The 23,542-nt window shown below is 40.9% G+C and overlaps 1 protein-coding gene across 7 annotated transcripts in view; it reads right to left on the bottom strand.

Annotated features, from left to right (window-relative positions):
- The window catches only part of Ccdc191 (coiled-coil domain containing 191), a 74,506-nt gene that overhangs the window by 13,280 nt on the left and 37,684 nt on the right, over positions 1 to 23,542 (bottom strand). For 3 of the 7 annotated variants that reach the window (XM_006521958.2, XM_030249033.1, XM_030249034.1), the window contains 6 exons: positions 19,651 to 19,841; positions 11,872 to 12,121; positions 7,071 to 7,531; positions 6,215 to 6,396; positions 4,284 to 4,366; positions 3,507 to 3,608 (listed from right to left, as the gene is read on the bottom strand). In XM_006521958.2, the coding sequence (XP_006522021.1) occupies positions 3,507 to 3,608; positions 4,284 to 4,366; positions 6,215 to 6,396; positions 7,071 to 7,531; positions 11,872 to 12,121; positions 19,651 to 19,841 (1,269 nt within the window). The other 4 variants (XM_030249035.1, NM_027801.1, XM_006521959.3 and 1 more) reach the window with 3 other exon arrangements.

The following is a 23,542-nucleotide window of genomic DNA, read 5'->3' as shown; positions in this document are numbered from 1 at the left end:
ATCCAAGAAGCTTAAAACTATTAAGAAAGGCAAATAACGAACAAACCAACCATATCTAGATGAATTGTATATTTTAGAGAGTTAAAATGAGATATAGTGTTAAAGATGGGAGAGGGAAAAAACTCACCACCTGCTACAAGACTAAAGTCCTCATGCTGACCCTAACTCTGTCAGTAGGTGGGTCTGTGTAAGAAGACAGGATTAGTGTCCTAAGATACTCCAGGGCTCTCTACTCTCTCCCTCCTCATGGACCTGAACCAGAGCAAAGGTCCTGTAAGGACATGTGGGACTGAGGCTGTCTGAGAGGAAGGAGGCAGGTTATATACGCTGAGGGAATCTGCCACCAGGAGCAGAATGGGTCAAGTTCTTCAGGAAGAATAACATATGACACAGATTAAGATGTTAGATCTGTACAAAGAGTACTAGAAATGGAAGGCCGAAGCTAACAGCCATACTATTACCACTACAGCAGCTGTGTAAGGCAGGAACCTCAGCAGGACGCCTAGTGTGCACAGCACAGTACAAACAAAACAGGACACATATGACAAGAGAAAATGGGAGGGAGAAAGTGAAATATGAGGGTGTGAAGCTCTCAGGGACAATGGACGGAGGTTATTAAGCACTAGTCAACACCAAAATAAAAGGAAAGCAAATAACTCAGTAGAGGTGATAAGATGCTTACTAAAATCAGAGAAGACAGGAAGAGACATGGAGGAAAGGGACAGCTGATAGGAGACAGCATACTTTAATCCAACTATGCCGGTGCCATTTTAATGTTAGCAGCACAGAAATAACGAAAATGTTTGCTAAAAGACAGACTCCAGATTGGATACCGCTAGTTTGCTTCCTGTTCTGGTAAACACCATGACCAACTTTGTTCCAGAAAGCTAAGGAGGAAGGAATACTTTCAAGCTCATTTTGTGAGGCCAGCCTTAGTCTGACACCGAAGCAAAACAAGGATGACATAAGAACAGAAAATATAGGCCGCTATTCCTGAGGAATATCACTTTCTAAATCCTCAACAAAACAGTAGCAAGATGAGTTCAAGATTACATTAAAAGTATCATATACCACAGCCAGGTGAAATTACTCCTGCAATATACCACTTTAGGATAATAATAATTCTATGATCATCTCAACAGATGAAAACATTAGATAAAATTCAATATCCTTTCATAATAAAAATTCTCAGTGAATTGAATATATAAGGACTGCTCACAGATGACTACATAGGATCAACAACAGGGATATCACATCCAACAGCTAAGAGTGCCCAGGTAAATTAATACTTCTGAGACAGACTTTGAGACAGAGCCAAATTAGCCTTGAACTCATTATTAACAAGTTATATACATCTGAATTGATGGAGCTAAAGTTCAAATTGTCAGAGCATCCGCAAACAAACAAGATGGGATGTGTATGATAAACTCTCTGGTCCAAGAAAAGAGTTAGAGACATCAGTATGAGTTCACTTTAATTGTATATGAAGGGATGGTTATAATCAGATGTGTATGCATGGCCTAATACATGTATATCATCTACTTGCCTACCAGCATTCTAGAATCAAGAATATCCCAGTAGTAACTTAGTACTCAGCACCTAGACTTTCTTTTCCAGATACCATGTAGAACAGAGGAATCTTGAGAAAACATCTGATTATAGAGATTGGCAGTGAAGCCCTGAGATGAAAACCTTCAGAGACAAAGGTATTCAGAAAGCAGAGAGGTATAGGGCATAGCTGAGGAAGCCAGGGGCCAGTCTCAAAGAGTCTTCTGAAACCGGTCAAAACCACTGTCTAAACAATAATGGCCATAACAGTACTTTATCATCCAAAGTATACAATAAATATGCATGAATCCATAGTCCTATAAACAATGACTGAATAAATGGAGGAAGTGATCAACTTTAATTAGAGAATTCTTAGTATTCGCTGTAGATATACCTCCTCAGAGGGCATGGAGCTGAACTGTATCTTCCTCTTGCCTTGAGAGAATACTAGACTTAATGAATCACTTTCAGGGGATAAAGTGTGAAAAGTGAAGACTGGAAACTACAGTGACGAAGCCTATCAAGCACTGGCTATCTCATCAAGCACACATCAGGAGAGATGCTCATCTGGAGCTCAGGTACAGTGTTGCCATAAGCTTAGGATGGAGCGAGCATCACCACAAAAGCCCACTAGTACAGAGGAATGGTCAGAAAAATACCAAACACAATGGAAGGATAATTTTTAAATCTTCAGACAAGTCATGGCAAAAAAGGAAAGACAGGAGCTATCAGAGCCCAGAGGGCCCAAGGGACAAGACAGCTTCAGGGATGTGGTATCCCCAAGTAGATCTTGAATATTTACGGAAAAACAATGTTTGCAGTGATGACTTCTAATGAATCCTTCATGATGATATTGGAGAGCATTAAATGAGGAAGATATACAATATGATACTATCCTTATAAATTTTCTGTAAATCTGTATTAATCCAAAACAAATATTTATAAAGAACATCATTGTATTCATTAATTAGGTAGCCCTGAAGAATTCTGAAGGTACTCTACTCATGATAGAGTCTAAAAAGAAAATACATTTAAAGCTATATATACCTACAGGTAGACAATGATAAATCTATTAATAGAGAGGGAGAGATGCACAGAGAAAAAGGCCCCAAGTAGACACTAAGATGCTACTATAAGAGAGCAGTTAATTCTTAGTGTTGAGCTCAGAGATATTTTCTTTCTTCTTTGTATTTCTTTACAGTGAGCAGATATGAGAGACACATTTGTTATAGTGTATATTTTTAAAATTATTTTGGTGCTTAAGCAGTATGACCTCAAATTGTTCCATGATATGTTATACCATGTGTTATAAATAAAAGGGTCTTGTATTCATATACATATTACTTTGGTATGTTATGTCTCTTTTCTGGAGACTTCATAATGTCTGGGAAGATGTCAAAAGTTTTGGGAAGTCAACTAATTAAGGAACTTTGTTTATCTTAAACAGCATTTTCTAAAACCATCTGACTACCGAATTTACACTTTCTCAAAACAACTTACTATTTCAGGAACTACTAGGACGACATGGAATATAACACATGTTGGGGAAATGTGTTTTAGAATCTCTCACCAGTTTTAAAGGAAAGAAACAGCTGCTTTTAGAGATTTCTTATGTTGATTTAGCAAAGGATGAAAATGCTTTGACTGTCTCTAAAATCTATGTGTATTTTGCCTCATATGACTTCTTGATTCCTTTTGTTCTTTGTAGCACCCAACAAAGACTACTACTATATTTTCTCCAAATGTAAGGTCCTATCTTTTCAACTAGCATTTAATAACTTGCTTTCCCAGCATCTCTGAAATGTATTTTCTTCTGTCCATCGCTCTCTCCACCCATTCACCACCTTTGCTGAGAGCATCCTATGCTCTAGGTACACCTATGGCCAACACAATCATGAGGAGAGAGATCACTATCAGTGGGCTTCAACAAAGGGACAACTGGCAAAGACTCTACTAACCATCTTCTTCAGCCTCCTTTCCTCTCGTTTTCTCTCCAGCTGGGCTTCCTTTTCTTCTGCATCCTTCTTTTGGCGTTCTTCCTCTTGGGCTTTTAACTGAGCCTGAACGAAATCAGAAGACATAAAACTCAGAATCCTTCCTCCGAGTAGAAAAGGAGGAGGTCTTTGGTCCTGAGGCAGCAAAGTATCTACCAAATGCCTGTCCTCCTGGACTATGTATGCCTTTTGTGACAGGAAGGAAAGACTCAATTAGCATGTCCTATAACTTAGGGGTCTCTCTGAAAGGACCTTCTCCTGCCCATGAATATAGCAGTCTACTTTCATGATAAAAGTGACTATTTTCAGTTCTTACTTTTTGTGAAGAAACCCAGATAGCTGACCCCAAACAGAACTGTTATTTTTCTCTTATAGATGCAAAATTTCCTTTTGACAGTCTAAGTCAAATGTTGGGGGATAAGAACTACTGTCCTTTGGAAAGTCATTGGGTCAATATACAATCAATATACAATGTATCAACATACAGCATGCTAATTTTGGTTACCTGGGAATTTTCCAATCTGCTAGCTGCCATTCACTTTTGTAACATTTCCTTTCTGCTCTGCCAATGATGAATGAACCTTTCTTATTTTCCTAAAACTGAAATCAGAGGGGTAGGCCACAGCTGTTCTCAAGTTGCTCTAATCTACTGTCTCAGAAGGCATGGACACATAAAGTTCCAGGTTTTGAAATCTGAACAAATCGCTTTTCTTGCCTCAGTTTGCATTCTGAATTTATTACCAATTTGTCTTCTTCTTGTTTTTTCTTCTTTTCTGCCAAGATCTGCCTACGTTCAGCTCGTTGAATTGCTCTCTCTTCCATGGCTAAAAAATAGTAACATAGTCCCAATATAAAAAAAATATGAAGCACTCTGTAAAATAAATGTCTCCATATTATAGCCACATTTAGAGTTACCATTACGGTTTTCTTGTAAGTTGAACCTTCTGACATATGGAGCTTATTCAATTCAACAGGTTAAAGATCTAACATTAGCAATGATGAAAAATATATATGCTCATTACATTTCTGTTCATATTTCTTTAGAATATATTTCTATTGGTTTAAATAAGACAATGTTCTTGGATGGTGGACTTTTAGTATATGAAACTCAGAAGCCAGAATTTTAATACATTGCTGATGAACACACAAACACAAATGTAACTACAGCTAACAAGCACTTAGAAAGTAGAAAAATTCCTTAAATTTCCTTAAAAGTCACTTATGTGCAGCTATTCATTTTTCTGAAGTCGTTGTTCATGTGTCTGTAAGGGTCATGGGGAATATATTTCAGTGTAGTGTAAGACCCAGGCACCCAGATGGGCTGGGAATGGAAGTGAACCAGGCATTTGGAGAACTGGCAGCAGAATGATTTTGAGTGTCAGACTCCTGTTCTTGACAGTTTATTAAATATCGATCCAAAAGAAACAAATGTGCAAGATGGTCTGATAATATGACTGTACTCAGGCAGGGCTGGCCCAGGAAGGGGCACAGGCCTCAGAAGCATCGAGTTCTGCTCACAAAGCCAGCCAGCCCACTGGTACTTTCAGTTCCTTGGGTCATGTTACAGAGGAAAGAAGTTAAGTCCAAGTTTTAAGAATTAATAAACAAAAACCTCAGCAAGCTATTTCTTACAGCTATGAACTGTCTGCTTTGCCTCAGAGGATTAGCGGTGCTAGCACAGATGGCAGGGAGACTGTCCTTAAGGAGGAGAAATAGACTAGAGATTAAAGTGAAGAGCCCGAGAAGCAGAGGCTCGGAAAACAGCTCTCCCCATCTCTCCTAGATTGAATCATTAAAGTCTACTTAAGAAATAGACTGGGATTCTGAAATAGCTAAGTCATTGATCAAACAATAATTTCAAAAACTTATCACAATGAACTGGACATTTCCTGATCGGCCTTAGCTGCTGCCCTGCCAGATGGCTGGTATATAGCCAGGCAATCTCTTCATTGACAGGAACTGACTAGACACACAGTGTCCTTCAGATGTCATTAGTTCTTGCCAGGGCAGCAATTTTACGATAGGTTTAAAAAACCTCATATTTACAGAAATCTATTGTCAAAGAACTCACCACCCCATGTACACACACACAGGAGCAGCTATGTGATAAACTCAATTAGCAGAATTACAAGGAGTAATGTCTCTTACACATGTTGTTAAGGAATACCTCTATCTTAAAGCATTAGTTTTTAAATATAAAGAGTTCCATATGCAACTAAAATACTATCAAATTAAACTACCTGGTTTATACATCTCATTACCAAAATGCTACTATTAAAATATAATGTGTCATAAAGTGACAGAATCACGGGACTGGAATTGCTATCAGCTCATTGGTATTTTGGCATTGATGACGGCATTGATAATGGCAGATGAACTTTACCAATATTTATTTAGCCTTAGCTGCCACTCAGAGTTTTCATTTGTGTACTTCCCCCCCCCCCCAGTGTGTATGTGTGTGTGTGTGTGTATGTGTGTGTATGTGTGTGTGTGTGTGTGTGTGTGTGTGTGTGTGTGTGTGGTGCATGTACAAGGGCATATACTCATGCACATGGTAGTTATGGGAAGGCCATAAGAGTTGGCAGAAGGGCAAGGAAAAAGAGTAGTGGAGGCTCCCTGGTGCACTCCATTCCTCCCATGGCTACAAATCTCGGCTCTTCCCCAGGCTCTACCTAGTGTCAAGAGCTGTAAGCACCCAGCCCAGACACACACTACTCCAGTGGAAAAGGCAACCATCATGGAGACCACTGGGGCAGTCTTGCCTTTCAGTAAGGGATGGGGTGCTGTTGGCTGCTTCAGGGTCCTTCTGGATGCAGAAAGGGGTTTTCTGCAATCAGTTCTACTATCTTCACACCTAGGGGATGGAACAGATGAAGTGAAAGAAAATAAGGAGAAAAAGACAAGAAAGACAATTGTGATCAATAGCTAGCTTCCTTCAAAGCCTTTATAGCTGAAAAACTCAAAGCACTATACCGAGTTCAATGTAATTCCCAGTTAACAAGTTATTGTACCCAGACTAAAGTCTGTATAAGGACGTCCCCACCCTCATCAACTTCTCTCCTAAACACTCTTTCATGGCACACATGGGGGACGTGTCAAGCACATGTGGAACCATCTTCAGGACTTTTGAGAGACTTAGACTCCCATTCTAAGTCTGAAGATAGAGAGTTTTACTGTGAACAACTGAAAATTCAAGTGAGTCAATGAGCCAGCCCTGGGGCTGCTCCTGGGGACCATGCTGTCTGCCCTCGTTTCTCAGCATTAAACCATCAGAAACCCAAAAGCTTAGAACACGTATTTTTCTCTTTTCCTACATAATTCCAGTGTTTGTCTCACAACCACCCAGGGCTCACTGTAAAATGGTATCCGTCTAGGCGGCCATTTGCTTATCTCTGTACACCTGGCATGGGACAGTCAGCATACATGAGGTTCCTGGCTTTGTGAGCATACAGGAAGCCAAGCAAAGCTACTGAGCTTAGAGGAAAACCCTGCAAACACATTCCGAGTGCTGTGACCCTGCTGACATACTTCAGAAGCCTCTGGCAGGTGCCCTGCGGGTCCCTTGCTCCTCTGGGGTCTGACTGAAGGCAGTTCTGTCCTTCTGTGACTGCCGGGGCTCGCTTAGCTGCCCACCGGGCCTCGGCCAAGCGCTGGTTTTCCTTTAGCTTCTGAATGGTTTTCTGCTGCTGCTCAAGTTTCTTCTTTTGCTTCTCAATCAGCTGTTGCTGGTACACATGGCTACGGTGGAAATGCCTCACACAAGCAGCTTCTGCCTCCTGCCTTGTGGTCCCAGGTCGTTCACAGCTACCAGGCTGCTCAGAGGTCTCAGCTGCTACAGCCTTGCACTGCTCCGTGCCAGGTGTGCTCCCAGAGACATCTGGGAGAGGACCCTGACAATTACCCTTGGTGGTTCTTTCTGGGGAATGGCTGAGTGTACAACCACTGCTCTCCACAGGTGGCCTTTCCCACAAAGGGGACAGGATAGTGACCTAGGGGAAAAGATGACATTCTAACTCAAACACTGATGAGACAAGCTCCTGCTGTGGTCTCACTGGTATTGTTCTGTTCAGTGGCACAGCTACGCTGCACCTCAGCTAGAGCTGCCCTTCTCCAGGCCTGAGTGCCTCAGACACCATCAGCCTTGGCACGCTGAGCCAATCGGAATGTACAACTGGGATTACCTTCAGGTGTAAGTGGGGAGAGTGGTCAGAGCTGTGACGGCTGCTGCCAGGGCCAAGGCTGATGGTGCTTTTGGTTTTTGGAGACAGCATTTCATAGAGCTCTGACTGTCCTGGAATTAACCTTCCTGCTTCCCCTTGCCGACGTACCGGGGTTATACAGGCATGTACCATCATGCCCGGCCTTTCCTTATGAATTTCTATGGTTTATTTTACAACCAAGCAATCTTATTTCTTATATTATATATTTTTTCTTTTTTATTAGATAAAATTAAAATTTTAATTTTTAAAATTAGATATTTTCTTTATTTACATTTCAAACCTTATCCCCTTTCCTGGTTTCTCCTCTGAAAACCCCTTATCCCCTCCCCCTCCCCCCTAAAAATTTTTTAATGTAAAAATTGACTAAAATTTCGTGGAAATCTGAAAATTTTTCCGCAAAGATGTTTGAAAACTTCCTTCTTCTCTTTACATACTTGGAAGCTTTTAAAGTCTAAATATGTGTGGTACGTATCTATGTATATTGTACAGTAATTTTTTGTTTTGGAGAGGAAAATTTTTTTTGCTGAGGTTTTTTTTTTTCATTTAAATGTAACAACAGTAAGAACTTAATAAGAAAAAAAAAAAAGGTTTCTTTCAGCTATTTCTTAAGATGCAACAGTTCCGTTATTTGAAGGCCTGTCCTGCCTTTACTAAATCCATCCTTAAATAAAGTACAGATGTAAGTTTATTTCAGCATCCAAGTCTGAGTTAGAGTCCAGTCTCCAGCTCTTCCCCAACTACCTGTTCTGGGAAAGTATCTGGAAATCTAGAACTAGTCAAATATCTGTACTACCTAAGAACAAGTGTATTAAATAGCTTGTATTAGCATACAACAGGATACCTTTCAAAGATGTGAATTTCATTTATAGATAGGATTTGTACTTAATGACAAAGTATTTGAATGAGAAGGAAAAAGTCATTCTTAACCATCAAAATTATTTTGGCCAAAATTCATGTCATGTTAATGTGTCTCCTCTAGAATGTCTGAGTCATGAGCTCAGATCGGATCAGCTACCAGTTCTGCCATGTGCAACGGCATACACAGGGGAAAGCCAGTATCAGAAGCTTTCGGCACCAACAGCAAGCTGTCCTTAGGTACTCAGAAATATATTTCATGATGATGGAAATGCTCTCCAAGACCTAGCTGGAAAGATGTGAAACATGTGAACTCTGACATGGTAAAGACTTTTTAAAATAACCTTTTATTTTACAAATGTCAGCGGACATTTCTTCATGAGAACACCTGCTTATGTAATTTAGCATCACGCAGGGTAGATGCTTTAGCCTCTTTTAAACCTTGTGGTAATGACACGTTATTAACCCAGCAAGACGATGTAAAAGCCTTGAGTACAGCAAAAACATTTCTTTTGGACCCTGGTAAGTTCTAAAGGTAAAAGCAGGAAAACCACACAGAGCTCCCTCCCGGGTACAGTTTGTACTCACAGGGAAAGGGCAGCACAACCTGGTCGGGTCAGAAGAAACCACCTGTTAGGTAATGATAATTCCAAAACATTACAAGGTATAATGTGCTCATTCTTGGCACATGAATTCCAATGACTACATAATTACTGAGCATCTAACTGAAGACTCTGTGTTTTCATTTGCTCATGTTTTACTGTACATCCAGAAAAGATGGAGTTTATTTTGTGAGCTACAAGGTCTATTTTAGTCCCTGGGTGGTTTTTTTTCCATAAAATTATTTGCTTGATAAAACTTTTTTTCAGATACTTAGAGGCTTTTTTTTCTGAAATATAAACATATATAGATATGTATATGTACTATATAGTAAATTTTTTGTTTTGGACAGGAAAAATATTTTCTGCTACCTTTTTTCACTTAAAAGTTACAACAGTAGAACTTGGCAGAGAGGTCCCATTCAGCTATTTCTTAAGAAAGCTATAAATCTTTTCTGGGTCTCAATAGAGACAAAATTATCTAGCTGATATAAAGGTAGATTAAAGGCCTAGGAAGGGCCTGGAACGTTACATAAGCCCCAATAAGTATTCTTATGATCCTTATTTGCCGAGAGACTACACTAGACGAAAGCCAGTCTGCTTGCTTGCAGTAATCAGGGTATAAAGCAAGGCTGAGACCCTCAGGTGCCCAATTTAATTTTATGTGTCTGAGTTAAGTACTTAACCGCACTATGAGCGGGGTGGAGGCAGAGATCTTTCCTAAGGCTTTCTAACAAGACAAGTGCAACAAGCAAGAAGAACTATTAGGAGTGACCTCATAAAAAATGAACAGCCGGGCACAGCACCAAACTCCAGAACCAAATCAAGAAGGCAAATGACCAAGTGAACAAAAGGTCTGTAGCACACATAATGATGTAAGCATCAATAGTCCTAAAAATAGAAAGGGCTAAGTGACCTCTGCCTGCCTTTCTATATCCACATCTATATGTATATCTATATCTATCTATCTATCTATCTATCTATCTATCTATCTATCTATCTATCTATCTAGCCAATATAAGAATGTTTCACCTCACTAGCAATAAAAAGGCAAATGATAAAGAAACTATATTATAAGAACAAAATATACATTCTGTCTTAAAATAGTTACCCAAAGTAAAGCATTATGTATGTATGCAAAGACTTAGCTACTATTGGGATGTTTGGTGAAACAGTGTTTGAAATAGTGCAAACTGAAAACAATATAAATTTCAGCCACCCATAAGTCAAACAACTTGTAGCTTAGGTTTACTATAGAATGTCATGTGGGCATTACAAAATGATAGCAGAGAACTGTAGACCATAATAACTGGAGTAGGTATCAGGTCCACCTGAAGAACTAAATTACTAGTGTCCCATTCCCAGAAATTCTGATTAGGAGGTCCAGTTCTGAGCAATACTTTTAATAAAGAACTATGGCTAAGGTATATTTAATAACATAAAAATGACCATGTTCTTTTTAGAAAATTCAAAAGGTATTTATAGGAAAGCACAATAGTTTTTTAAAACAGACAAACAAACAAACAAACAAGCCACAACAGAACAGCCTTGCATAATACCACATGTGGGAAGTAAGGCAAGAGGATCAGGAGTTCAAGTCCAGCCTTTTCTACAGAGTGTGTTTTAGGCCAGCTTGTACTATATAAGGCCCTGTCTCAAACAAAGCAAAACAAAACAAAACAAAACAAAACAAAACAAAACAAAGCAACACAAAGCCTAGTCTTCCCTTTCCTGATTATGGCAGGCTAGCTTCTTTAGTGACTTTCCTGATTATGGCAGGCTAGCTTCTTTAGTGACTTGGTTGAGGGGAATTTAAAGCAAAATAAAATATTAACAATAAGAAATTTATATATGCCTCAATAGGGAAAAGAATAGATAGCTATACTTCCATGTTACTAGAGGTTAACTCAAGATGATGGAATTATATAGATTTGGCTGTTTATTGAGACAGGGTCTCATTACGTAGCCCAGACTGGCCTTAAACTTATTAAAAAGCCCAGGCTGATTGGCAATTGCAATGACAGGTATATATCATCACCACTGGCTTCAAAAAACAATTCTTGGTGATTTTCTTCTACCAAACTGTCACAATTAGTATGGAAAAATCCCCCCCCCCCCCCAGACAGGGTTTCTCTGTGTAGCCCTGGCTGTCCTGGAACTCACCCTGTATACCAGGCTGGCATCGAACTCAGAAATCCTCCTGTCTCTGCCTCCCAAGTGCTGGGATTAAAGGTGTGGGCCACCACTGCCTGGCGGACAATTTTTTTTATTAGAAAAAAAAAAAAACATTTAAAACTCCATTATGTCACAAGCTTATCCAAAAAGGACATGTGTGAAGGTCACCTGGGGCTCAAGAGTTGTCAGCAGTGCTTGACCCATCTCTTTCCAAAGGACTTTCACTTAGCTGTGACACATCCCTTTCTGTATCATGTCCTTACCATCTTCCAGCTAGCCCTATGCTGACATATAACTACTGAAATAAAAAAGATCGGGTCAAGAAAATAATCACAAAGTGGGTGGTAACCTCTGTGCACTGTAGCAGCCCTAACCCTCGGATAAGTGAAGAAGGGACTCTGACTGCAGATGTTATAGAAGTGTGAAGCTTAGCTGCAAGTCCATGATATACATGAAACCCAAACAAAGGGAACAGTGTACCTCTCCACTTCCTACTGCTGGGTCCATCACAGCCACTGCCTCAGCAACGAGACCGATACCTGATGACCCCTTAGAACTGAGTTTCCCGAGGGAGGCTGCCTTCAGCAGCTCATCCATTTTCTTCCTAGTTTGCTCCTTTGCGAGAGCCAGCTCCCTCTTGATAACTTCTGAACCATGCCAACGCTGCCATTCACCAAAGCAGTATCGAAGAACGTGTTTCCGGTTAAACTCAGTAGCCAGCTGTTGTTTTCTAAGAGACAAAGCACTTTCATTAAAACAAAGAAGCCATTTATAGCGTTAGTTGATAATACAAATGAAGCATAAGGTCAAACAAGTTTCTGAAATGCTTCATCTTATCATGTTACATTAAACTAAATAAGATAAAACAAAATAAAATATTAACAATAACACATTTATATATGTCTCAGTAGGGAAATAACTACATTCCTCAGAGCAGTCTCTCATCAAAGGCACCAATACCTAAGCATTACCTTCAAGACGAAAACACATTTGTACTGTTCTACTTTCCCAATAAAACATATTCAGTTTTATTATGTATACACATAGCTATTTTGAAAAGAAGAATGCATTAGGGAAAGAGATTCAGGTAAGGGTGGAAATCTAAGGTAGGTAGTTAAAAGAAAACTCAATAGCCTAACCATATCATTACTCAATAGTGCCAATAATTAAGACTTTAATTAAAGACTAAGTGAACCTCTGAAGATGATCTTGCTACAGACCTGGTTAGGGAGAGAAGCACTGGAGCGGACTCGTTTACCAAAGTCCTGATCTAATGAGTGACTCTGTTTGAAGACAGCAGCTAAGCACTGGACACGTGTGAAGGGCATGGCAGGGTCCAGCTGTGACGGTGCTTGTTCGTCTCCTAAGAAAGAGCTCCTTTTGGCTCTGGAAGCTTCTAAACGTTAGTGAACCTGGCTGGGTGGAGTTAGGAGTGGATTACTGTATACCCTCATGGGAATCTTCCCCAGGAGACAGCATAGTGGAAGCTGGTCAAGAATTAAAGCCTTGGAGCTGAGGAGAAGGCTCAGTGGGTAAAGCATTTGCCGCACACCTGTAGGGTCTGTGGTTTAGATCCCAGAACCCATGTAAGTACCAGGTAGGTGTGGTAGCCTGTCTATTATCTCAAAACACAGGAAATAGAAAGGAGGAATCCTTAAAACAATCTGGCTAACCAGACTTGCAGAGCTCTGGCTTCAGCAAGAGACCTTGACTTAATATATAAGGTAGAGAGCAATTGAAGACACATGACAGCAATCTTGGGCTTCTATCTGCACACATGTGAACATCACATATGCAGGCACCATGCAAGTGCATGTGCGCACATGTACACACACACACACACACACACACACACACACACACACACACACATACACACACACACACGCACAAGGAATACAAGACTAGAGGTTTCTTGTATCTCCCTCCTATTTCGAGGATGGCTATTACTGTAACCTTGGAAATTATTATGTGATTGATTATGTGGAACTGGATATCCATATTGAGACTTAAAATTAAATATTATTTATTTGCCTTTTTGATTTTTGCTTGTAAACATAATAAGTTCTTCAGAGCCCTTTACTGCTAAACATTATATATGCGCTCTAGGGCCCTATCAAGAAAATCATAATCATTAAAGTCAGTGAGTATGGAGAACATTTTTCTATAGACTTTTAAAAAGAAGAAGAGGGTGTCAGATCCCCCTGGAACTACAAAATGCTGTGACCCCCACTTGTAGGTACCCCAAACTAAATTCAGGGACATCTGGAGATGCAAGAGCATCAAGTGCTTTTAACTGATGAGCTGTCTCTCTAGCACTATTTCTATAGTTTTTTTTTTTTAAATGTTTACATGACTTTTGACCTCTGCTGGTCAACTACAGTGAAAAATGTTACAATATAACTTAATATAGAAGTTTATGTGTAATCGTAAATGAAACAAAAGTATATATAAGTGAGACAACGTTTCACCAGATAGTATTTATCCTTGCTACCAGAAATGCACTGCTATGTTTGTTCTAATACAGCTTTGAGACACAAGCAACTTGGCTGCCATGGTTTCAGCACACCTTCCAAAAATGTGGAGATTGAACTCCTACTGTAACAATATGAAGAACTGGGGCCTTGAAAGGTAATTAAGGAGCTGGGTGGGCTGAGGCTCAGTGTTACCTACCAGACCAAAAAATAGATACACTAACTAATCAGGTCATGGAAGCCACCAGGAAGCCCAATGCTCTTATCTTGGAGGTGGGTTACCAATGAGAACAATGAGGGCCCCAGGTCCTATCTGTCTGGTGTGTGCTTCTTTGCCCTTGTCATGTCAGAACTATGCTCTGGATTTCTAAGCCCCAAGACCTCTAGGAACCAAATAAACTTCTATTGTGCATAAATTATTCAGCCTATGATACTCTGCTAGAGCTGCAGAAAAAGCGACCAGGACATCTTCCAACAGCATATATCATTATATTTAATTGATCTTTATAATTCTTTGATGATGGTTGACAAATACTCGGTGACTGGCAGATAGTTTCTATAGTAAAAGTACACTGTGGGTGATAATAAATATGCATGCATCTATAATGGAAATAAGTATCTAACGAGACTGAGTCTGATACAATTTTAGAAGAGGCAGTGAGTAGCAGGGAAAAAAGTAAGCTGTAAAAGGAGGAGACGAACAAAAAGTCTCTAGTTTTCTCCAGTGAGGAAAATTCATAAATTTTAGGACAGAAGATGCATATTGCTGAGTCTGATTAACGTGACATCCAATTTACATCAGTCTTCTCAAGGATGAGTGGGAGAGGCTCCTGGTATGCTAACAGAATTGTTACAGCATGAACAGCCCAAAGCAGCAATGGGCTTTGGACCTTCAGTAAAATTCTTTAGATGCTACAAAAGACAGGGAACACCTTCTTTATGACTACATCAAGGCTAAGAGGGTAGAAGAAAGGCATATTTGCTGAGAAGAAAGGCATGCTTGTTCCAGTGCTGAGAGCCCACTCTACTATGGCTGCACAGGAGGAGCCTTGGAGTGCAGTCACGATTTCTGTATTTGCCAGCTAAGGTGGAAGGGCCGAAGACAGACACCAGGAAACGAGAGACAGGCTGTTTCCATGCCTGCTGCTCTGCATCTCATTTTGGCATAGTGACAACATCCCATATGAACCAACTTCTATACTTTTTAAAAGATTGCACTAAAAATGTAGCTAGTTCTGAAAGAGGGGTGAAATCACCTCAATTTCATAAAACCTTAGCGAGATGCAATTGCTTAGGTAACTTTACCTGAAGAAACGGCTTAAGATATACTTCCCAGATAACCAAAAGGACAGAGTGCCTTATGGATAGCAGCCTGTCCCAATATGTTCGTGAGCTAAATCAGAACATTTCTAGCAGGAGCGTATAAATTGATCATCATAATTACATAACTGTCTGCAAAGAAAGGCTGTCTCTACAGACCTAAGAGCACAGGAGAGCAAATATTTAAGCAGGAATTCCAGTGTGAACCATGCTGCCCAGGACCAACACCTCTAATGGTGCTTTTGGTGAGAAGTGTGCCATTGGAACCTCCAAGTCAGGAGAGCACCAAGCAGACTGGGGAGAGTTGGCAAGTGGCCAACTACCGCTAAGCTTCAGATTCACCCTTAGAAACGGGGCTGAGAACTCTACACTGCCTAGCCTCCAAATGGTTTTTGTTTTTTTTTTTTTCATTTTTTGTTACTTATATAAAACAAACTGTAAAAATACCAAATGAAATCCATAATAGAGTAATAATGCTATCTTACAGCAAGACGATTGAATATCTAAACCATGCTGTAATTTTTCCGTTGTTCTAGGCAGGCCTTACACAGTGGGCATATGGAGGTCAGAGGAAAACTTGCAGGAGTCTGTTCTTTTCTTCACCATGTGGGTCCTGGGTACTGAATTTTTCAAAAGGGAACGGGAGGGGATATACAGCCACATGCCAAGGACCTGACTGACTACCGAAATCTGATGCAGAACAGCAGTGATGGGAGCAGCTGCATTTGGGATGAGCAGGTTCAGCAGGAATAGGAAAGAGTGAGCTAATGCATTCGATAATGCACTAGGTAGCCTGCCCCCAGGGAAACAGGAACTATAAGACAATTTTGTCTAGAGGGGTTTTGAAAGTGAGCCAGGCAGTGCACGTCTGGTCCTCTGACAGGTCTATTACGGGCTTCACTAGATGCGTATGCCAGGTGGCCTATGGCCGCTCACCTGGGGACCTAGGCGAGCAGAGATGGGAAGGAACATGAGTAACAGAAGCTCTCTGCATATGGTTCCCCCAAAAAGGCTGAACTCAGAAGTGTTGGAAATGAAGAATTATGGACAATCAAAGATTATAGGAAGGAAGTGGGAGTCTTGAGAAATGATACGGAGAGATTCAGGCATGGCCAGGGGGTTGGTGTGAAGACTGCAGCACAGCAGGTGAGGAAGGCGGCTGGTACAGCCTAGGGCAGGCGCCTCCTAGGAAGCACCAGAGAAAACAGGGAGGCAGGACTCAAGAAGAGCTGGCAGAAGATACTGAAACAAGCCCTGCTTATTCCCAGTTTCCTGTAGAGCTGCCTATAAATTCAAGGAAGAGGAGAGGGAATGAGGGCTATGAAACCAACCTGTGAAAGTGAATGTGCTAATTTCAATGCTACAATGTCAAAGACGTGAGGAACAGAGTTTTGTTGTTATTACCTCAGCAACTGAATGTGGAAATGTTTGTTGTGTTGAAATTCTAGTATATTATATTGAAGCTTAATAAAACCATTAGTTATAGTAAGCATATTTTGAGTTCATTTTACTTTTGAGAGGCTAGTCTCGTGTAACCCAGGTTGGCCTCAAGCTGGCTATGTGCTAAGGATCACCTCCAGCTGCTGCTCATCTTGCCTTCTCTTCCCAAATGTTCACATTACAGGCATGCACCATCACCCCTAACCCAACACTACTTCTGAAAGGAAAGAGATGGATGGAAATAGAACGACCACATTCCTGCTAGGGAAAGCCAGATGCATTTGTAGATTAAGTGCATGAACTCTTGAAGGTGAGGTGAGACTGTGCATAGGCTCAGAAAAGAAAGCAAAGGAGGTTACTAAATTATGAATAAGAAGAGAGGGATTTGTTGTTGCTTTAGCGAGCAAGTGGGAAGAACAGAGAAGAAAGCCCACAGGGCTGGGCCCTGCAGAGAACAAAACAATTGTGGGTGCAGAAATCAGGGCTGTGGACTTCAACAGCATGTGTCCTGTCAGTGGGTGAGCTGTAAGCTCCCATGTTGAGTGACCACTCAACTACCAGTTCTCCCCAGAGGATGAAGACTCCGTCCAGTTAAACTCAGGAAGCCACGGGGCCGTCTTTCACTCTCTGGCTCACCTGTCACTGTAGTCAGTGTCCATCCAAAGATGGGGAGAAACCCCAGTGGGGCCAATGAAGATGGCTGGGATCTGAATTTCTTACAATGGTGTCTAGGACAATACTCAACGCACAGAGAGCTGGGGACTCATACGGTCTGCATGAATAGTTCCTTTCCTCTCAGTCACTTCTCAGATCATCGCACACTTGGTTGTTTGTTCTATCTTCCTCTCTCTCTCTCTCTCTCTTTCTCTTTTTTAAAATTAACTTTATCACTTTACAACCCAGTATCAGCCCTTCCCCTCCTCCCAGTCCTCCCTCATGCAAGTCCTCCCCCATTCTGCCTCCCCCTTCTCTTTTGAGAAGAGCAGGACCCTCTCTGGGTGTCACCCCGTCTGCTCCTACCACCATCTGACAGCTCTCAGTTTTTACATCACAATCTAAAGCAAATTCCAATGTAGCAGAAAATCATTGCTGGCCTAGGGAAGCACATCTAAGATGCTGGTTGGCTTAACTGGGAGGCAGTACTGTGTAGAAAAGGCTCTGAGTCAGGAGTCCTGAGGACAAGGCTTTCAACACACTTGCTCGGAGTGGATTTTTGCAAGACACTTCTACGCTCGGGGCTTTCTTTTCCTTATTCATGAAACGAGAGGCTAGATTGACAATCCTAAGGTGCCGTCCTGCTCTAGGATATTTTTTGTTCTAAGGTTTTATAGTAAAAAAAAAATTATAAGTTAAATATTTTCTAACTTCAGCACTTAAAAAATTTTTAGTTTCCATTCTGAACATTTAAAAATAGACACCTGAAAATAATTCAGATACCAGACTAAAAGTTCTGAGATCTTAAAAAAAAATTGGCACATTATACTATTATGAAATCTCCATTTAGTGCTTTCATATTTAAACTGTTTAATTGGAATGGAATCCTGAGTTCTCCAGATTTTTCTTGTACAAGTTTCTTCTGGCATACGATGCTTGAAGGCGGCTTTTAACTTTACCGTTTCACTTTCCGCTCTATGCCCTTACACGGTCTCCAGTTTACATTCTTTACCCAGCAAACCTCACCTCAGAGACCTGGGTTCGGTTCCCAGAACTCACTGGGGGGCTCACACCGCCCATTATCTCCAGCTCCAGGGATCTCATGGTCTCTTGTGGCTTCTACAGGCTTCTGCATGCATGCGGTACACACATACTCATGTGGCCTCACACAAAGACACAGATTAAAAATAAAGAAATAAAGAGTGCAACCAAGCAACCAGGCAAGCAAACCAGCTTCTCCAAAGCTGATGAGCTTGAAGGCCACATGGTTGATGGCCTCCAGCCAAACCCGACGCTTACACTTCCACCCCAATGACGCCTGTTCTATACACCCTGAGGCACCTACCCAGCCAGTGACATCTTGCTCTGCTTTCTTAGTGGTAGAAGGGAAGATGTTCCTCACTGTACAACACTGCTGAACGCCTGCACTGTCCCTCAATACTGTTTTCCTCACATAGGGCAAAGGACCATGTACCCAACGCCTACATGACTTCCCAGGATTGATGCCATCATATGGCTGTACAGCTATGCCTTTCAATGTTTCCACATACCACACACATAATTCTTCATCCTGAATAGATGACAGAGTTGTCGTTAATGATTACGCATAAGAAGATAATGCTTCCTTCAACCTAGGTGACATTCATTCTAGAATAAAAAGGTCATGGACTGAAGCTGTGCATCCCAGTAGTAAAATATGCATTTAGCACATGCAAAGCCCTAAGGAACACACCATCACCATCAAGCAACAACAACAAAATACAAGTAACACACACACACTGACTACATGCAAAGTTAAACTTGGAAATGAAAAGGGAAAATGTATTTAATTTTAAGATAATAAAATGAAAAAGCTTTATTTGACAATAAATAAATTCTGTGTGACACAGCACCAATAAAGAGAGACTTGGTATAAAAGCGTCAGAAACCTCTAAATAAGGTGTGGAACAAAAGACAGCAGTGTGGGAGGAATCACTCTTGGCAGGTTGGCCTCCCAGATGGATGCTCCCTGTGTCCTTAATTAACATTCTATGCACAGACAGCGATTCTATCAATGAGATTTATTGGCAAATAAAGCCAACTCCCTCTTCAGAACTGTGAGATGGTCCGTGGCACAGTGCTGCTGTTAGCATTAGAAGCCATAGCTTCCTTTACAGAAAGGGAATGAGCTCCATCAGGGCCTCAGACAATCTGCTTCACTTCTCATTTTCAGCTAGGCCTTTCTAGCTGGGGGTAACATAGAAGAACAGGTCACTGTCTCGTAAGATGATTCTAGTGGACAGCATTTCTGAATTTGATTTTTGGGCTCCTCAGAGGGAAGCTGCCCTTGATATGTACACCAGAAGGATTTTCAGGATCTAAATAATGGTACCTGTTTTCTTCCCTAAGGTCATTTTCCAAGGCTTTGGTCTCTCGTTCCAACTTCCGGGATCGTGTATGGTCTCTCCAGGCTCTCAGGACCTTCAGTTGAAGCTTCCAGTCAGACAGAGTCCCCGCTTTCCCCAGCTTAATCCTATGATCCAGAATCAGCTTGTGCCAGGCAGAGAAATACCGTTTTTGACACTGAAGTGGAAAGATTTAGAAAATCCCCACCAATCAGCTGTTGTGTTTCAGATATGCCACACTGACAGCCCTTTCCTCAGATTTCCCCATCACACTAAACACACACAAACATTACCTGTGATTGAATGGAATGGACCAAAGCTCAATTCTTTCATGTTTATAGGGATGAGGAATATTTAAGTTAGGCATCAGAGGTACTCATAGCTTCAGACCTTAAACTAAAATACTGAATTCCCATTACAAACTAAAATACATAGTTCTCATTATAAGGCACTGGTCCCATGTTAAACTGGGATAGCAGCTCTTATCTTAGACAGGAACTAGAGGTCTTAAGAAGCTTGAGAGAGCTGCTTCCACTAAGACCTACCCCACTAGGATGTCTTGAGAGCTTCAAGTACCAAGCCTTTAGTTCAGTCCTGTCCCAAGCACCACTTATGTGCTACAAGAGGGCACACAAGTAACACAATGGGGCCTGTTCCTTGAAAACTAGACAGTTAAAAATGACTAGGTTATCTGGGCTACCACTAATCATGTTATTAGGGTTTTGATAAGTTGGCTTAGAGATTTCTAGCCCTCATGTGCCTAGGTAGCCAACAGCAAATTAGACAAGGTCTACCAAGTCTCCAGAGTGTGCTTTACTCATGATCCAGGTCTGAGGAAAAAAATCACTGCCCACCCAGTTCTTGTCTATATATGCCATCCTCATAAAAACAAACAAACAAACAAATGCAAAACCATTCTGTTCTTTCTAGCTCCCTCTGCTATCATTTCTTGGCATCAACACCAACCAAACTATGTCACATTTTCCTGTCTTCATATTAACTTCCCTGTCTTTACTGTCTGTCCCTGCTCTGCCTACTTCAGGATTACTTCCCAGTTAGTCTATGGCCAGCTCTTCCCCAGCTGCAGGGCTCCTCCCACTGTATTCCAGTGAGCTTTGTACTCTTCAGCCAAACTCTCCCCAAACTTTAGCAGGATCTCTGGTTTACTGATTTCCATGAAATGGTGGGACTCCTGAGAGGACATAGGGCTCTTAGCTGGGAATAACAAACCTGGCAGGGGCTCTAAAGTATGGGATCAAACTGAAAGTGACCTAACAGGAAGTGGCTTTATAGGATAGCTACAGGCTAACTCACTACTTTCTTCCTTTAAAAACACTTAAGGGATGCTACTTCAGCATTTACTACACACCCGCCATTGTGTTTCAGTTTGGGAGTTTTAAACAAAGTTTAATCTCTACTCTTGGAAAGCTATAGGGAAATGGAAAACAGAAATAAAAGATGGGCCACCAGTAAGATCCCTCTGCTATGTGAAGGCACTTGTCCTGCAAGCCTGAAAACCTCAATTTTACTCTCAGAACCCCCAAAAGGAGAGAACTGGCTTTACAAAACTGTCTTCAGTGCTGGCTTGTTTTCTGTTGCTGTGGTAAATGTCACAAATGAAAGCATAGGCAAAAGGGGCTTATTTACTTTACATGTTACAGTCTATCATGGAGGGAAGCCAAGGCAGGAACTTGGAGGTAGGAACTGCAGCAGAGATCATGGAGGAATGCTCCAGTCAGTGGCTTCCTTCTGGGTTCACTTTCAGCTGCCTTTCTTATACAGCCCAGGCACCCTTACCTAGGGATGCCACCACCCATAGTAGGATGGGCCTCCTACATCAATCAACAATCAAGGAAAGGTCTCAGACATGCCCACAGGCCATCTGATGGAGGTAATTCTTTAAGGTGTATAAGGTTGACAACAAAACTAACCAGGCCATTCTCTAACTTTTATACACATGTCCACCTCCACAGACCATCCACACACACAATAATAATAATAAAAAATAAAAAATGTTAAAAGACCAATAAAATATAAAGGAACATATGCTATATTTCATGGAAATATATTACTTGGCCAGAATGTTTTTTCTATTCAGGATATCAGTTACATTTCCATTTAGATAAACACACAGGGTTTTAATACCTTACTAGGAGAAATTATGAACAACATAAATCGAGCCCTTATTCCCTTTGTGTCATTTCAAATCTACATAAGAGGAGGAGGGAGGCCAGGAGGCAGAAGAGAGAAAAGGACAGACTTGGTGCACTAGGTTTGTCTTCACCAATAACAAGGGGCCCACAGCTGCCAGGCTGAGGGGTTGCTTCTCTTTTTCTCATCATTATCTGCTTCTCTATCTTACAGAATAGACCATCTTAAGATATTTTTAGATGTATATATTTTATTTTTATGTGTATGAGTATTTTGCCTCCATGTATGTATGTGCACCATGAGGGTGCCTGGTGCCCAAGGAGCTCAGAAGTAGAAAATGGATCCCCTGGAACAGGAATTAGGGATCATGGAGAACTACATGTAGATCCTGGGAACCAAACTCAGGTCCTCTGAAAGTACAAGCACTCTTAACCGCTAAGCCAGTTCTCCAGCCCCAGAACACTGCATTTTTGTTAATATGAGCCACTATGGAAAGAAAATATCCTCAGCCTATTTACCATATTCCCTGGGATTTTCCTCTTGAGCCGGGGATGTAGTTCCATGGTAGAGATCTTGCATTAGCATGTGCAAGACTCGGACTCAAGTCCTAGATCACAGAAATAAAAATAGGAGCAAATTCCTCCTGGTTGACTCAGTGAAATAATCTATACACAGCTGTATTCAGTCTCTCAACTCCTGGGTCATACATATTTTATGATAAAATAGTACAAACATAATCCAACTTGATAATAATATTACTTCTTATATCCTTGTAAAAATTTTTTGGAATTTTTATTTTATGTGTGTAGCTGCTTTGCTTGCATGTATGTGTGTGTACCATTTGAGTGCCTGGTGTCTGTGGAGGCCAGAAGAAGGTGTTGGTTCTCCTGAACTGGAGATACAGATGTATGTGAGCCACTGTGTGGATGCTGGGAGCATAATCCAGGTCTTGTGGAAAAGCAGCCAGTTTTCTTCTCTTAATCGCAGACATCTTTCCAGATCATTTCCTTGGATTATTATGTCCCTCTTGTTATAAAGTTCAAAGTAACTTCTATGTACTATTATATCTTTAATTGTCTAATCATTTGTTTGTTTATTGGTACTAGAGATTAAACCCTGGACTATGCACATAAGGAAATAATATACAACCAGACTACAACCCTAGCCCTCTATTGCTCTACATGTACTATTTTATTTATTTGTAGATCATTATGATAAAATAGAAAGTGTAACTATTCTTGTGATTAAGCTCATTGAATTACAGCTTTAGGTAGAGCTGGATAATTGAAGTCACAAAGTAAAGCACCAGCAAGGCTAAAACTCAAACATTCTGACATCCTGGTGATGTCTTTAATTTATAGATAATTAGTCTAACAGTGAAGGGTATATTCTCTGTTTTGAAATTGAATGAAAACTACATATAGCCTACTATGGTAGAACACTGTCTCTAGATACTTACCTGAATTTAGGAGATCAAAATTAGAGCCTATAAACTCTGTAGTCAATATGGTCCTTTACCATCCGAGCGTTAAGACCCTGGGAGCAGAGGGTAGGTTTCCAGGGTGTGGAGTGAGGCTGACTGCAGAAGCTAACAACAGCCCCAGGACAGATGCCTGGAGCCCTGCTTTACTCAAATACAATTGCTACTGGGCTTTTCCTCCTGCTTGCTCAAAAGCAATCTTATTAAAATTTAGATTAAAAAAAAGGAGAAGGATGAATTAAAGATCA

The sequence above is a fragment of the Mus musculus genome, chromosome 16 (assembly GCF_000001635.26).
Source record: "Mus musculus strain C57BL/6J chromosome 16, GRCm38.p6 C57BL/6J".
Lineage (NCBI taxonomy): Eukaryota > Metazoa > Chordata > Mammalia > Rodentia > Muridae > Mus > Mus musculus.
The sequence above is the reverse complement of the archived record's forward strand: the minus strand, read 5'-3'. Positions and strand labels throughout refer to the sequence as shown.